This window comes from Astyanax mexicanus, chromosome 10 (assembly GCF_023375975.1).
Source record: "Astyanax mexicanus isolate ESR-SI-001 chromosome 10, AstMex3_surface, whole genome shotgun sequence".
NCBI classification, from domain to species: domain Eukaryota; kingdom Metazoa; phylum Chordata; class Actinopteri; order Characiformes; family Acestrorhamphidae; genus Astyanax; species Astyanax mexicanus.
Window position 1 is genome coordinate 49,651,198 of NC_064417.1, and position 14,154 is coordinate 49,665,351.

Below are 14,154 nucleotides of genomic sequence, written 5' to 3' on the forward strand. Positions count from 1 at the left end.
TTCAGTAATTAAATTTTAGTTCAAAATGTGAAACCTATACATTATTTAGATGTATTACACACAGAGTGATCTATTTTAAGTAGGGGTGTGAAGAGACACTAATATCATGAGACGAGACGAGACACGATACTGGGTTCACGAGAACGAGACGAGATTTAAAAATAAAATTTCAAAGAAAAGGTCAAAAATGAAAAATGAAAACTAGAGCTTGAAAACTAGAGTTTTATTTGACAAAATCATATAACGCAAACTTAACAGACTGGTTTCTCTCACACATTGCTTCTATAAGAAATAGAAATAAGACTAAAAAATAAAAATAATCTCCTAAATAATTTTCTAGGTCTTATATAGAGCAAACAATAAGTGCAAACCACAACCAGTCATATTAAGACTATGGTTTTTCTCCTAAATCTCTTGTAATTTAACTATGCATAACCACAACCAGTCATATTAAGACTATGTTTGAAGTGAAACAGAGACAGAACATGTTTTTAAATACAGTACAGAGCTAAGGGATTAGTACAGCTGTCTATGAAACAGTCACGTGTAGGATTAACTTACAGTATTTATATATGGTTCGTATCTTGTTGGTCACTCTGTTACCGTTTATTGTTTCCACTGGAGCCAAAATGCAGCCAGACATACAACTTAAAAGTAGCAGAAGTATCTTCTATGCAAATACCCGAATTTTCCTCTTCTGCTGAGAGCTGCTCTCACTGCTCAGCCATCATACTCTATCGCTATCGCTACTGGGTTGCCAGATCCCTCTTGAAAAGTCCACACTTAACTGTTTTTTGCCCCGTGAGACAGGTTTAAGCCTGACGAGAAATATTGTCCGTTTTAATCTCGCAAGGTCTCGTCACACCCCTAATTTTAAGTGTTTATTTCTTTTATTGTTGATGATTATGATTTACAAACAATAAAACCCAAAAATCAGTGTCTCAAAAAATAAGAATATTACATAAGACCAGTTGGTACTTTTGGCAGTGTGGGCAGTGTGCCAAGTCCTGCTGGAAAATGAAATCTGCATCTCCATAAAAGTTGTCAGTAGCAGAGGGAAGCATGAAGTGCTGTAAGATTTTGTGGGAAAACAAAACTGCACTGACTTTAGACTTGATAATATAACACAGTGGATCAACACCAGCAGATGACATACATGTCTCTCCAAACCATCACTGATTGGTAGAAAATTCACACTAGACCTCAAGCTTATTATATATAAATATAAGGTCTTATTTATATATAATATTCAAATTTGCTGAGATGCAGATTTTTGTGTTTTTTCATTGGCTGTAAGCCATAATCATCAACAATAAAAGTGCATATATAAAATGTACATACTGTACATTTAGTATAACTAACTTTAGTATTGTCCTTTTCTTCCCAACTATTGTTGTTGTGTGTTTATTGTTCTGTATTTATGGACCTTATTGACAGCATTACTCTTATCTGTCTGTCTTCTGCTGCTGCTCTGTTATATTTAGCATCCTAGCTCTGGGCGAGCTGGAAACGGTTATTTACTCTACAGATAGATGATACTGACCATAAACTGGATCTGACTTCGCTCCAAGTTGCATTATGGACTCTGAAATTATTGTGCTGGTTTTTGTGTACAAAGTTATAATTGGGTATAAGAATAGGTTGGCCAGTGTGGTGAATGAGTCTACCAGTATTTCTCTAACTAGCCAATTCTAAAACCTGATCATATCATCAGTCAATCAATCACTCAGCCCAGCACAGTGAGTATCAGAACACTAACCAGATTTCCCTCTCAAGAGTCGATCACTCAGCCCAGTAAAGTGAATATCATAACACTAACCATAAACCCCTCTTGAGAGTCCATCACTCAGTCAAAGTACAATGAGTATTAAAATACTAACCGGAATCCCCTCTTGAGAGTTCATCACTCAGCACAGTACAGTGAAAGTCAGCACAATAACTGGATAGCCCTCTCCAGAGTCAATCACTCAGTCCAATACAGCGAGTATCAAAACACTAACCAGATACCTCTCCTGAGTAGGGCTGTACAATATTGGAAAAATGTTACATTGCAAATGTTCTTTTTTCGACAATATATATCATGATATTAAACAATGCAGGGTCAATGACATCACTATTCCAGTGCCACCTGAGCGCTGTCTCACATCTGAGCCGATCAAGAGCTGAGTCAGTGAGGAGCTCTCAAAACCCGAGCATAACAGTACAACAGTACTCTTTAATCAGGCATTTAAATGGCTTTTTTAAAAGGAAAATAGTGTTGTTCAGGGATTAAAAGCGTGAATTCAGCTGTAACTGGAAATATCTGCGCCGCAAAACTGTGCTGGACTGAGGTGCACAGCTTTTGACACGTGCCCACGTTTACAAGTATGTGCCCAACCATGTGGATGGAGGCCTTGTTTTAACTCCTATGCACGCTCCTCATTCCCCCTCGCGCTTCTCAGGCAGCAGCAGTCCGTCACTCACACAGACACAGAGACACCGCTGTGTATCTACTTCTGGTTTCAGGAAACTCTTTGGTTTAATCGCCTTAAGTGACATTGCACGTCCTGCGATGTAACTATTGCTCATGCACACATCGCGGTGACGATGCTTAAAGATATATCGTGCAGCCCTACTCCTGAGAGTCCACCACTCAGCCCAGTACAGTGAGTATCAAAATACTAACTGGATACCCCTCTTGAGAGACTATTACTAAAGGACAGCAGCAAAAAGTAAAATACATTTCATCTTGACAGAAAATGCAGAACAATGCAGCTTTGAAAAATGACTTCCAGGAATTAACAAGATTAGCAAGAAAGATATGTGGCATCCAACCAATAAATATGGGACCTCGAACACCGATCACTCCATTGTAGATTCTCACTGAAGCATCAAAACTATGAATGAACACATGTGGAGTTTTGTGTACTTAACAAAAAATGAGCTGAACCTCCACAGTCACCGGACCTGAACCCAATCCAGATGGTTTGGGGTGAGCTGGAGCACAGAGTGAAGAAGGCAAAGGAGCAACAAGTGCTAATAAACACCTCTGGGAACTCCTTCCTTCCTTCAAGACTGTTGGAAAACTTTTCATTTCAGGTGGCCACCTCTTAAAGCTCATTGAGAGAATGATGCCAAGAGTGTGCAAAGCAGTAATCAGAGCAAAGGGGGGATATTTTGAAGAAACTAGAATATAAAACATGTTTTCAGTTATTTCACCTTTTTTTTTTTTGTTAAGTACATAAAACTCCACATGTGTTCATTCATAGTTTTGATGATTTCAGTGAGAATCTATAATGTAAATAGTCTTGAAAATACAGAAAACGCGTTGAAAAAGAGAAGGTGTGTCCAAACTTTTGGCCTGTACTGTATGTTCACTTCCACTGCTGTGGGAAATGCTTTTCTCTCAGCGTCCTCTAACATGGTAATACAACACCCCACCACACACACATCAACCGGTAACAAATGCTTCTATAGTCTGAGCATGACCCAGACAGGAACACACACACACACACACACACACACACACACACACACACACAGTTTCCACCATCACAGCTTCACTCATTCATTCCATAAAGCAGCACACACTGAGATTACCAACACCCTGCTTCTTTTAAAACAACATTTCCTCTGATCACAGAAACCACAGGTGACTCCTCTGTAACTCCCCCGCACATCCGATCTGTTCCCCAGCGCGTATCATATCAAACGAGACAGTTCTAAACTACTTATCATAACACGTCCAACACCCAGCAGCCAGCAGCCAAAGCCCCGAGCCAACAAAAGAGCTGTTTAATACACAGCCGTGTTCCCCGAGACCCGTCAGAGCTCTGTAACACAACCTGAAAGAAAGCAGGTGGTTTGACTCCGACAACAGCGCCATTACTCCTAATTTCCTTCAGCCTCGGCGTGTCAGATCATCCCGCAGGAGAGAGAGCGCGAGAGTGAGAGCGCTAGAGTGAGAGCGCGAGAGCGCACGCAGCTTTTTATTACTTAATTGAAGTTAGAACTAAGCAGAATGACTGCTCACAATGTGAGTGGGTGCAACGACTGGTTTAGACTCGCTAAAGCAAACGCGGCACTTAACGACGCGCGGAATTAGCCAATTAGCATCACGAGGTGCTAAAATATGAGAAACAATATCTCGCCTTCAAATCTCTAAGATTCTTAAGATTCTTAGATGACGGTGACTAACAGGTGCATCTCAAAAAAGTTACTTTATTCAGTTCAAAATGTGAAACTCATATAGTAGTGATCTATTTTAAGTGTTTATTTCTTTTATTGTTGGCGATTATGGCTTTTAGCAATGAGAAACCCAAATATCAGTGTCTCAGAAAATCAGAATATTATACAGAGAGCACTTAAAAATAATGAGTTTCTTTGATTTTACCAAATTGAAAACCTCTGGAATATAATCAAGAGGAAGATGGACGATCACAAGCCATCAAACCACCAAACTGAACTGCTTGAATTTCTGCACCATGAGTGAGTAGCATAAAGTTATCCAAAAGCAGTGTGTAAGACTGGTGGAGGAAAACATGAAACCAAGATGCATGAAAACTGTGATTAAAAACCAGGGTTATTCCACCAAATATTGATTTCTTAATCTAAAACTTTATAAATATGAACTTGTTTGCTTTGCATTATTATTTGAGGTCTGAAAGCTCTGCATTTTTGTTATATCAGCCATTTCTCATTTTCTGCTAATAAATGCTTTTAAATAGCAATATTTTTATTTGGAATTTAGGAGAAATGTTGTCTGTAGTTTATAGAATAAATCAACAATGTTCATTTTACTCAAACATAAACCTATAAATAGCAAAATCAGATAAACTGATTCAGAAACTGAAGTGCTCTCTTATTTTTTTCAGAGCTGTATAAGATCAGTTGGTACTTTTGGCAGTGTGGGCAGTGTGCCAAGTCCTGCTGGAAAATTAAATCTTCACTCATCTCAATAAAAGTTGTCAGTAGCAGAGGGAAGCATGAAGTGCTGTAAGATTTTGTGGGAAAACAAAACTGCTCTGACTTTAGACTTGATAATAAAACACAGTGGATCAACAGCAGCAGATGACATGTCTCTCCAAACCATCACTGATTGGTGGAAACTTCACACTAGACCTCGAGCAGTTTGGACTGTGTGTCTCTCCACTCTTCCTCCAGACTCTGCTCCCTTGATTTACAAATGAAATGTAAAATTTACTGATGATCAGTGATGGTTTGAAGAGACAAATGATTCCTTTTTTTAGTGATCAGGTTCTCGAGAAGCTTATCAAAGTTGGTGCTGATTACAGACTCCAGTGTGAAAAACTGTGAGTAATGTATTCAGTGCCATCAGCTGGCTGCTTGACATTTGGAGATGTTGACGGTTTAATGAGGAACGCTGGTATCAGAGAGTTGAGCTGCATTAGAGCTGATCAATAATCCGTCAATACCGGCTACTCACTGCAAACACTGACTCGAGTGGACATCTGAAGAGCTGCACAGGGAATTATGGGAACAAATCCACAGCAAACTTTTGGGTAGCAGCAATCTTTAGGATTGCTTTAAAAAAATATTGATCAATGGTTGTTATATTGGAGAATTATGTAAAACAGATACAGGGGTTGGACAATAAAACTGAAACACCTGCCATCATTTTAGTGTGGGATTTTAGGTTTCATGGCTAAATTGGAGCAGCCTGGTGGTTAATCTTTAAATAATCATTAATTGCACATTGCACCAGTAAGAGCAATGTAAGAGTGTGAAGGTTCAATTAGCAGGGTAAGAGCACAGTTTTACTCAAAATATTGCAATGCACACAAAAGAGGACAAATTGTTGGTGCACGTCTTGCTGAAGCATCTGTGACCAAGACAGCAAGTCTTTGTGATGCATCAAGAATCACGGTATCCAGGGTAATGTCAGCATACCACCAAGAAGGACCAACCACATCCAACAGGATTAACTGTGGACGCTGTAAGAGGAAGCTGTCTGAAAGGGATGTTCGGGTGCTAACCCGGATTGTATCCAAAAAAACATAAAACCACGGCTGATCAAATCACGGCAGAATTCAATGTGCACCTCAACTCTCCTGTTTCCACCAGAACTGTGGTCTAAAATCAGGTGTTTCAGTTTCATTGTCTAAACCTAATGACAGCCTTTCATTGCTTGTTATCCAGCTATACTCGTATCATCAAAGACAGAAGTGGAAAATTGTGCAAATTGAATCTTTTCTTTAAGCAGCTCTCAGCAGCGGCTGTTCTTCACACATCCTGCCCGTCACAGTAAAAGGTGCTATCCAGGGATCTACTGGGTGTATTATTTTCACCCTTCCCCCTCTGGGGTCCACCACCAGGTGCTGATGAGGGGGACTTCCTCGGAGACACACATTCAGCCCCGGGCACAAGAGACCATTCAGCTCTTAAACAGAGTCAGCGCCTTCAGAGCCGCCCATTCACAACACGGCCAATCACGACTCGGCGCTAAAGACCCGCATACTGTCTCTAATAAACCCCTACCATCATTACTGTGCACAAAACCAGCGCTACATAAGGGGGGAGTGAATTAGGACTTCTGGTAACACTTCCTATGAACCCTGTATTCGTAATGCCTTATCAATTCACTCATAGTGCATTATATGACATGCATAATACATTATAATGACTGTAATAAGCCTGTGTAATAACTCATAAGTACTGACAGCGACATTCATAACACAATCTAAACTACATCCATAAGGGTTTATAAAGAAGTCCATGTAATGCCTTATAATATCTGTTCATAAGAACATTGTACAATGTAGTAGTGTTGGAATGCACTACAACAGATTTGGCATATCTTGGTATAATGCATTATAATATGCAGCTATGATTTCTCAAACTAAGCTTTTATATAAGTGCGTGACACATTATAAAGCCTTATATACAGTCATTACTGACTTTAAGTGACTTTTCATTAAGTGAGTTTTCATATGCTTTTTAAATGTAAAGTAAATTTTATTATGCCTCACCATAATGTCTTATAAAGCATTGGGTGCTTGTGTTTGGCGTTAAGTGACTGTATATACGGCTTTATTATGTGTTATGCACTTTGCACTGTATATAAAAGCTTAATTTGAAAAATCATAGCTGCATATTATAATGCATTATACCAATATATACCAAATGTGTGTTATAGTGCATTACAACACTACATTGAAAATGTTCCTATGAACAGATATTATAAGGCATTATACATCCTTTTCTACACTTGTAGTTTATAATGTGTTATGAATGTTGCTGTAAGTACTTATGAGTTATTATACAGGCTTTTTACAGTCATTATAAGGTATTATGCATGTCATATATTGCCCTATGAATGCATTTATAATGCATTATGAATACAGGGTTCATAGGTAGTGTTTCTTCTTTTTTGTTTTTCAATTTTTTTTCCCAATTTTGCTCGGCCAATTGTCCCACCCATTCAGCTGCTACTCAGCTGTATAACCCTGTATATCAGCGTTGCAGGTGACATCAGCCACATTTATCAAAAATATTAATCACCAATTTTAATAAAAGAGGAAGATAGAGAGAGAGAAAAAGTAGATTTAACTGAGCAGATCCTCACTGGGAGAAACTGGATCTCGATAATTCGAGATAAAAAATTTTCCTCACAGATCTCCCACACTTCACACTTCAACTGGGAGAACCGGGAGGCAGGAAAAGACAGCCCGGCACGCTGGCTAATCTCCAAAACTCCAACATGATAGATCTACTACTGCTGTTATTACATAATGAAGATGGCTTAACCGCTGCATCACGTCACTGTTACTAAACACGGTTCAGTTTACGCACTCTAACACTGTGCTGAGTTTCCCCAGCCACTGAGAGTGGAAACAACTGATCTTACACCGATAATCCAGACCAAACACCCCCCTCCCCCCCCGACACTGTAGATTTACCACAAAGTCACCGCAAACATCAAACCTCAAACATCGAACCTCAAACTATGACTCCCAGACAACGACTCCCAAACATCGAGTCCTAAACATTGCTTATCAAACATCAAACCGCAAACATCGACTCCCAAACATAGAGTCCTAAACATCGTCTCCCAAACAACGAACCACAAACATCGAATCCCAAACATCGAACCGCAAACATCGACTCCCAAACATAGAGTCCTAAACATCGTCTCCCAAACAACGAACCACAAACATCAAATCCCAAACATCGAACCGCAAACATCGAACCGCAAACATCGACTCCCAAACATCGAGTCCTAAACATCGTCTCCCAAACAACGAACCACAAACATCGAATCCCAAACATCGAACCGCAAACATCGAATCGCAAACATCGACTCCCAAACATCGAGTCCTAAACATCGTCTCCCAAACAACGAACCGCAAACATCGAATCCCAAACATCGAACCGCAAACATCGAATCCCAAGCATCGAGTCCTAAACATCGACTTCCAAACAACGAACCGCAAACATCGACTCCCAAACATCGAACCGCAAACATCGAATCCCAAGCATCGAGTCCTAAACATCGACTCCCAAACAACGAACCGCAAACATCGACTCCCAAACATCGAACCGCAAACATCGAATCCCAAGCATCGAGTCCTAAACATCGACTCCCAAACAACGAACCGCAAACATCGACTCCCAAACAACGAACCGCAAACATCGACTCCCAAACATCGAACCGCAAACATCGACTCCCAAACATCGAACCGCAAACATCGACTCCCAAACATCGACTCCCAAACATCGAACCGCAAACATCGAGTCCTAAACTTCGACTCCCAAACAACGAACTGCAAACATCGACTCCCAAACAACGAACCGCAAACATCGACTCCCAAACATTGAACCGCAAACATCGACTCCCAAACAACGAACTGCAAACATCGACTCCCAAACAACGAACCGCAAACATCGACTCCCAAACATTGAACCGCAAACATCGAATCCCAAGCATCGAGTCCTAAACATCGACTCCCAAACAACAAACCGCAAACATCGACTCCCAAACATCAAACCACAAACATCAACTCCCAAACATCGAGTCCTAAACATCGTCTCCCAAACAACGAACCGCAAACATCGACTCCCAAACATCAAACCGCAAATATCGACTCCCAAACATCGAGTCCTAAACATCGTCTCCCAAACAACGAACCGCAAACATCGAATCCCAAACATCGAACCGCAAACATCGAATCCCAAGCATCGACTCCCAAACATCGAACCGCAAACATCGAATCCCAAGCATCGAGTCCTAAACATCGACTCCCAAACAACGAACCGCAAACATCGACTCCCAAACAACGAACCGCAAACATCGAATCCCAAGAATCGAGTCCTAAACATCGACTCCCAAAAACGAACCGCAAACATCGACTTCCAAACAACGAACCGCAAACATTGAATCCCAAGCATCGAACCGCAAACATCGACTCCCAAACAACGAACCGCAAACATCGACTCCCAAACATCGAACCGCAAACATCGAATCCCAAGCATCGAGTCCTAAACATCGACTCCCAAAAACGAACCGCAAACATCGACTTCCAAACAACGAGTCCTAAACATCGACTCCCAAACATCGAACCGCAAACATCGAATCCCAAGCATTGAGTCCTAAACATCGACTCCCAAACAACGAACCGCAAACATCGACTTCCAAACAACGAACCGCAAACATCGACTCCCAAACAACGAACCGCAAACATCGACTCCCAAGCATCGAACCGCAAACATCGACTCCCAAGCATCGAACCGCAAACATCGACTCCCAAGCATCGAACCGCAAACATCGACTCCCAAGCATCGAGTCCTAAACATCGACTTTCAAGCATCGAGTCCTAAACATCGACTTTCAAGCATCGAGTCCTAAACATCGACTTCCAAGCATTGACTCACAAACTACAAATTACAAATATCGACTCACAAGCATTGACTCGCAAACTACAACTCAATACAGCACAATAATTTCAGGTACTAAGTTATTGTGACCAAATATAACCAAAATAACTTCTGCACAAACACAACCTCCACACAGACACAACCTCTACGAAGACACAACCTCTACACAAACACAACCTCTACGAAGACACAACCTCTACACAAACACAACCTCTAGGAAGATACAACCTCTACACAAACACAACCTCTAGGAAGATACAACCTCCGCACAAACACAACCTCCACACAGACACAACCTCCACACAAACACAACCTCCACACAAACACAACCTCCACACAAACACAACCTCTACACAAACACAACCTCTACACAGACAAAACCTCCGCACAAACACAACCTCCACACAAACACAACCTCTACACAAACACAACCTCTACACACACAGACAAAACCTCCGCACAAACACAACCTCCACACAAACACAACCTCCGCACAAACACAACCTCTACACAAACACAACCTCCACACAAACACAACCTCTACACAAACACAACCTCTACACAAACACAACCTCCACACAAACACAACCTCTACACAAACACAACCTCCGCACAAACACAACCTCCGCACAAACACAACCTCTACGAAGACACAACCTCTACACAGACAAAACCTCCGCACAAACACAACCTCTACACAAACACAACCTCCACACAGACACAACCTCTAAACAAACACAACCTCTACACAAACACAACCTCTAAACAAACACAACATCCGCACAAACACAGCCTCTACACAGACAATCTTTACACAAACACAACCTCTACACAGACACAACCTTTACACAAACACAACCTCTACAAAAAGAGGAAAACTAATCCACTGGGATTTCATCCACTAACACTACAGTATGCTGTATTTTTGCGAGAGCGAGAAAGAGGGAGCAGGAGCTGAAGTTGGCAGCACAGGCGAGATCGCTGCTCGAGAAACAGCGAGCGCGAGATCAGAGAAACAGCACTCGCTTTGTAACAGCAGCTCAACCCCCCCACCAAACATCTCCAACCTCCAACCAGCCCTGCGCTTTCCTCCAGCGCAAACCGTATGCGAGAGCTGCTGCGTTACTCACAGGCGTACGTCATGGAGAAGCTGTTTCCCAACTTGACCATATCCACCTGCGGCACCAGTTTGGGAATATCCTGGTGGTGCGAGAGCGCGAACCGGAACACCTCATACTCGTGAGATTCAGTCGGGAACAATCCACCTGTAGGAGGAACAAAAGATGGGATGAGATGCTGAAAGAAAACGTACGTTTTCTGGTGAGGTAGATGGTAAACCAGCTCTACACTTCAGTGCTTGGCAGTTATGGTGATTGTTGGCCAGCTAAAACATCTAAACCATCTAAGACTGGCTTAACACAAGCGACACCATCCAAAAACCAACTAAACTACCAGCTAAACCATTTAAGACCAGCTAAAGATCAACCAAACCATCAAATACAATCCCGCTAAATCATCTAAGACCATTTAAGAACAAATAAAGACCAGTAAAACCATATAATACAATCTAAACCAACTAAGACCAACTAAAGACCAGACAAATCATCTAATACATTCTAAACCATCTAATAAAATTTAAACCATCTAATACACTCTAAACCAACTAAAGACCAGTTATATCATCTGAGACAATCTAACGCATCTAATAAAATCTAAAGCAGCTAAAGACCATCTAAGACCAACTTAAAACCAGCTAAACCATCAAATACAATGTAAACCAACTAAAGACCAGTTATATCATCTGAGACAATCTAACGCATCTAATAAAATCTAAAGCAGCTAAAGACCATCTAAGACCAACTTAAAACCAGCTAAACCATCAAATACAATGTAAACCAACTAAAGACCAGTTATATCATCTGAGACAATCTAACGCATCTAATAAAATCTAAAGCAGCTAAAGACCATCTAAGACCAACTTAAAACCAGCTAAACCATCAAATACAATGTAAACCAACTAAAGACCAGTTATATCATCTAAGACCATCTTAGACCAACTAAAGACCAGCCGAACGTTAGAATTCAATTTAAACCAACTAAAGACCAGCTACATCCTCTAAGATCAACATAAGACCAACTAAACCATCTAAGACCATCTTAGATAAAATAAAGCCAAACCAGCCAATACAATTTAAACCATGTAAAGACTGCTACATCATCTAAGACCAGCTAAACCATCTAATACATTCTAAACCAACTAATACAACTGAAAACACCTAATACACTCTAAACCAACTAAAGACAGTTACATCATCTTAAACCATCTAAACCAACTAATGACAAGCTAAACCATCTAGTACACTCTAAACCAACTAAAGACCATTTATATCATCTGGGACTATTTTAGACCAACTAAAGACCAGCCAAACCATCTAATACAATCTAAACCAGCTACAGTCCAACTAATTTGAGACTATCTAAGACCCATTAAAGACTAGCCAACCCTTTAAATACAATCTAAACCAATGACAAATCAGCCACATTATCTGAGACCATCTAAAACCAACTAAAGACCAGTTACATAATCTAAGATCGTCTAAGAGCAAATGAAGACCAGCTAAACCATGTAATATAATCTAAAATCAACTATATAGCAGCTATATCATCTAAGACCAACTAAAGACCATCCAAAGCATCTAAGACCATTTTAGACCAACTAAAGAACAGCTAAATCATCTAAGAGCAAATAAAACCATCTAAACCATCTAATACAATCTAAACCAACTAAAGACCAGATAAAAAAACATTTTCTCGATGATTTCTCCAGCTAAACCATCAAAACCATATTAGACCAGCTAAGGACCAGCTAAACCATTAAACTCGAATAAAATATACCTCATAATGGTTATATAGTAGGGCTGGGTTTCACCAATAATTCTAATCCTAAATTTACTAAATTTCTGATTCGATTTTATATTTCCGTCACAATTGAAGGTTTTGTTTGGATATGATTCAATATTCAAGGTTTTGCTCAAGATTCTCAGGATTATATGAATCAATATTTAATCGTTTAAAGATTAATGTAAATTGTAAAATATTTTTTTTTAACAAAGCTTTATTATACAGGCTGGACATACCAAACCATCTAGACCATTAAATACCATCTAAAGACCAGATAAACCATTAAACTCAAACAAAGACCTAGCTGCGCTCGTGAGTGTTTGGTTTGTTTCAGCGCGAGCCGGACGGAAGCTCGAGCAGGTGTTTTTACGCGTCCCCTCCACACTTTCTCTCGCGCGCGCTCCTTCACTCACCTATGTTGATGTTGCTCGGGAAGCTCGAGGCGAGGCACAGTGCCAGGCAGCACGTGCACAGCAGAGCGAGGCTTCGCTGCATATTTCCTTTAGCATTGGCGGAGGCACGCGCGGCCAGGTCCCAAGCATGGGTGTACGGGTGTCGCGCGCGCTTCACGAAATCCCCCCTTCCCCTTCTTCTCCTCCTCCTGCTCTTCCGCGGCTCGCGAGCTCAGCGCGCTCCCAGCATCCGCGCGCGTGCCTGAGAGAGAGAAAGAGAGAGTCCGCGCAGGAGAAGCTCGTGCGCTGCTCTGCTCTGCACTGCGCCTCGCGCTTTCCTCCTCTCGCGCTCCCGCAGCCCTACCTCCGTTCAGCGTTCCGCTGCCCGCGCGCGCAGACCCTCACCGACTCCGCGCTCGGTGCAGTATCGCGCGAAAACGCACGGTGTTTCGAACCCCTCGCCTTTCTGTCCCCGCCCCCTCTGACCTTATCCAATCGCACGCGCGCCTGCGCTTCTTTTCTTTTACGCGCACCGAGAGAATGGAATTGAAAAGAAACTAGCATTGCACTGAATTTCAGTACATTTACTCATGTTTACTGGCAATAATACAATAAATAATATGTATTTCTAGAGTGTAATAATACGGAAATAATATGTAATCATAAATTGCTTGGTATGCATTGAAAAACCTGCACAATTATTAAATTATTAACAGTATTATGTTCCATAAATATTTGCAATAAACATGTACTGGCATTTGAAGCATATTTTAAAATTATACTGAAACATAGCACAGAATTAGAAAGTAATTTTGTGTTTGGTAGATTATTTCTTTATTTTAACAATGCTTTCTAATTTCTCTAATAAATACACACTAAGCAAAATTAAAGGAGAACTCCGATGTAAAACAGACTTTTGTTGTAGTAAAACATGATAAAAAGTTCTTACCTTTGATAAATAGCACACCTCCGTTCTCCCACAGCGTTC

The 14,154-nt window shown here is 40.9% G+C and overlaps 1 protein-coding gene across 3 annotated transcripts in view; it reads right to left on the bottom strand.

The window, feature by feature from the left end:
* Window positions 1-13,584, bottom strand: part of gria1a (glutamate receptor, ionotropic, AMPA 1a) — a 151,435-nt gene extending 137,851 nt beyond the window's left edge. For all 3 annotated transcript variants that reach the window (XM_022684311.2, XM_022684310.2, XM_049483882.1), the window contains exons 1-2: window positions 13,188-13,584; window positions 11,004-11,138 (exon numbers count right to left, since the gene is read on the bottom strand). In XM_022684311.2, coding sequence (XP_022540032.2) covers window positions 11,004-11,138; window positions 13,188-13,269 — 217 coding nt within the window. In that variant the 5' untranslated portion in view covers window positions 13,270-13,584. The remainder of the gene's footprint in view (window positions 1-11,003; window positions 11,139-13,187) is intronic.
* Window positions 13,585-14,154: the final 570 nt, after the last annotated feature.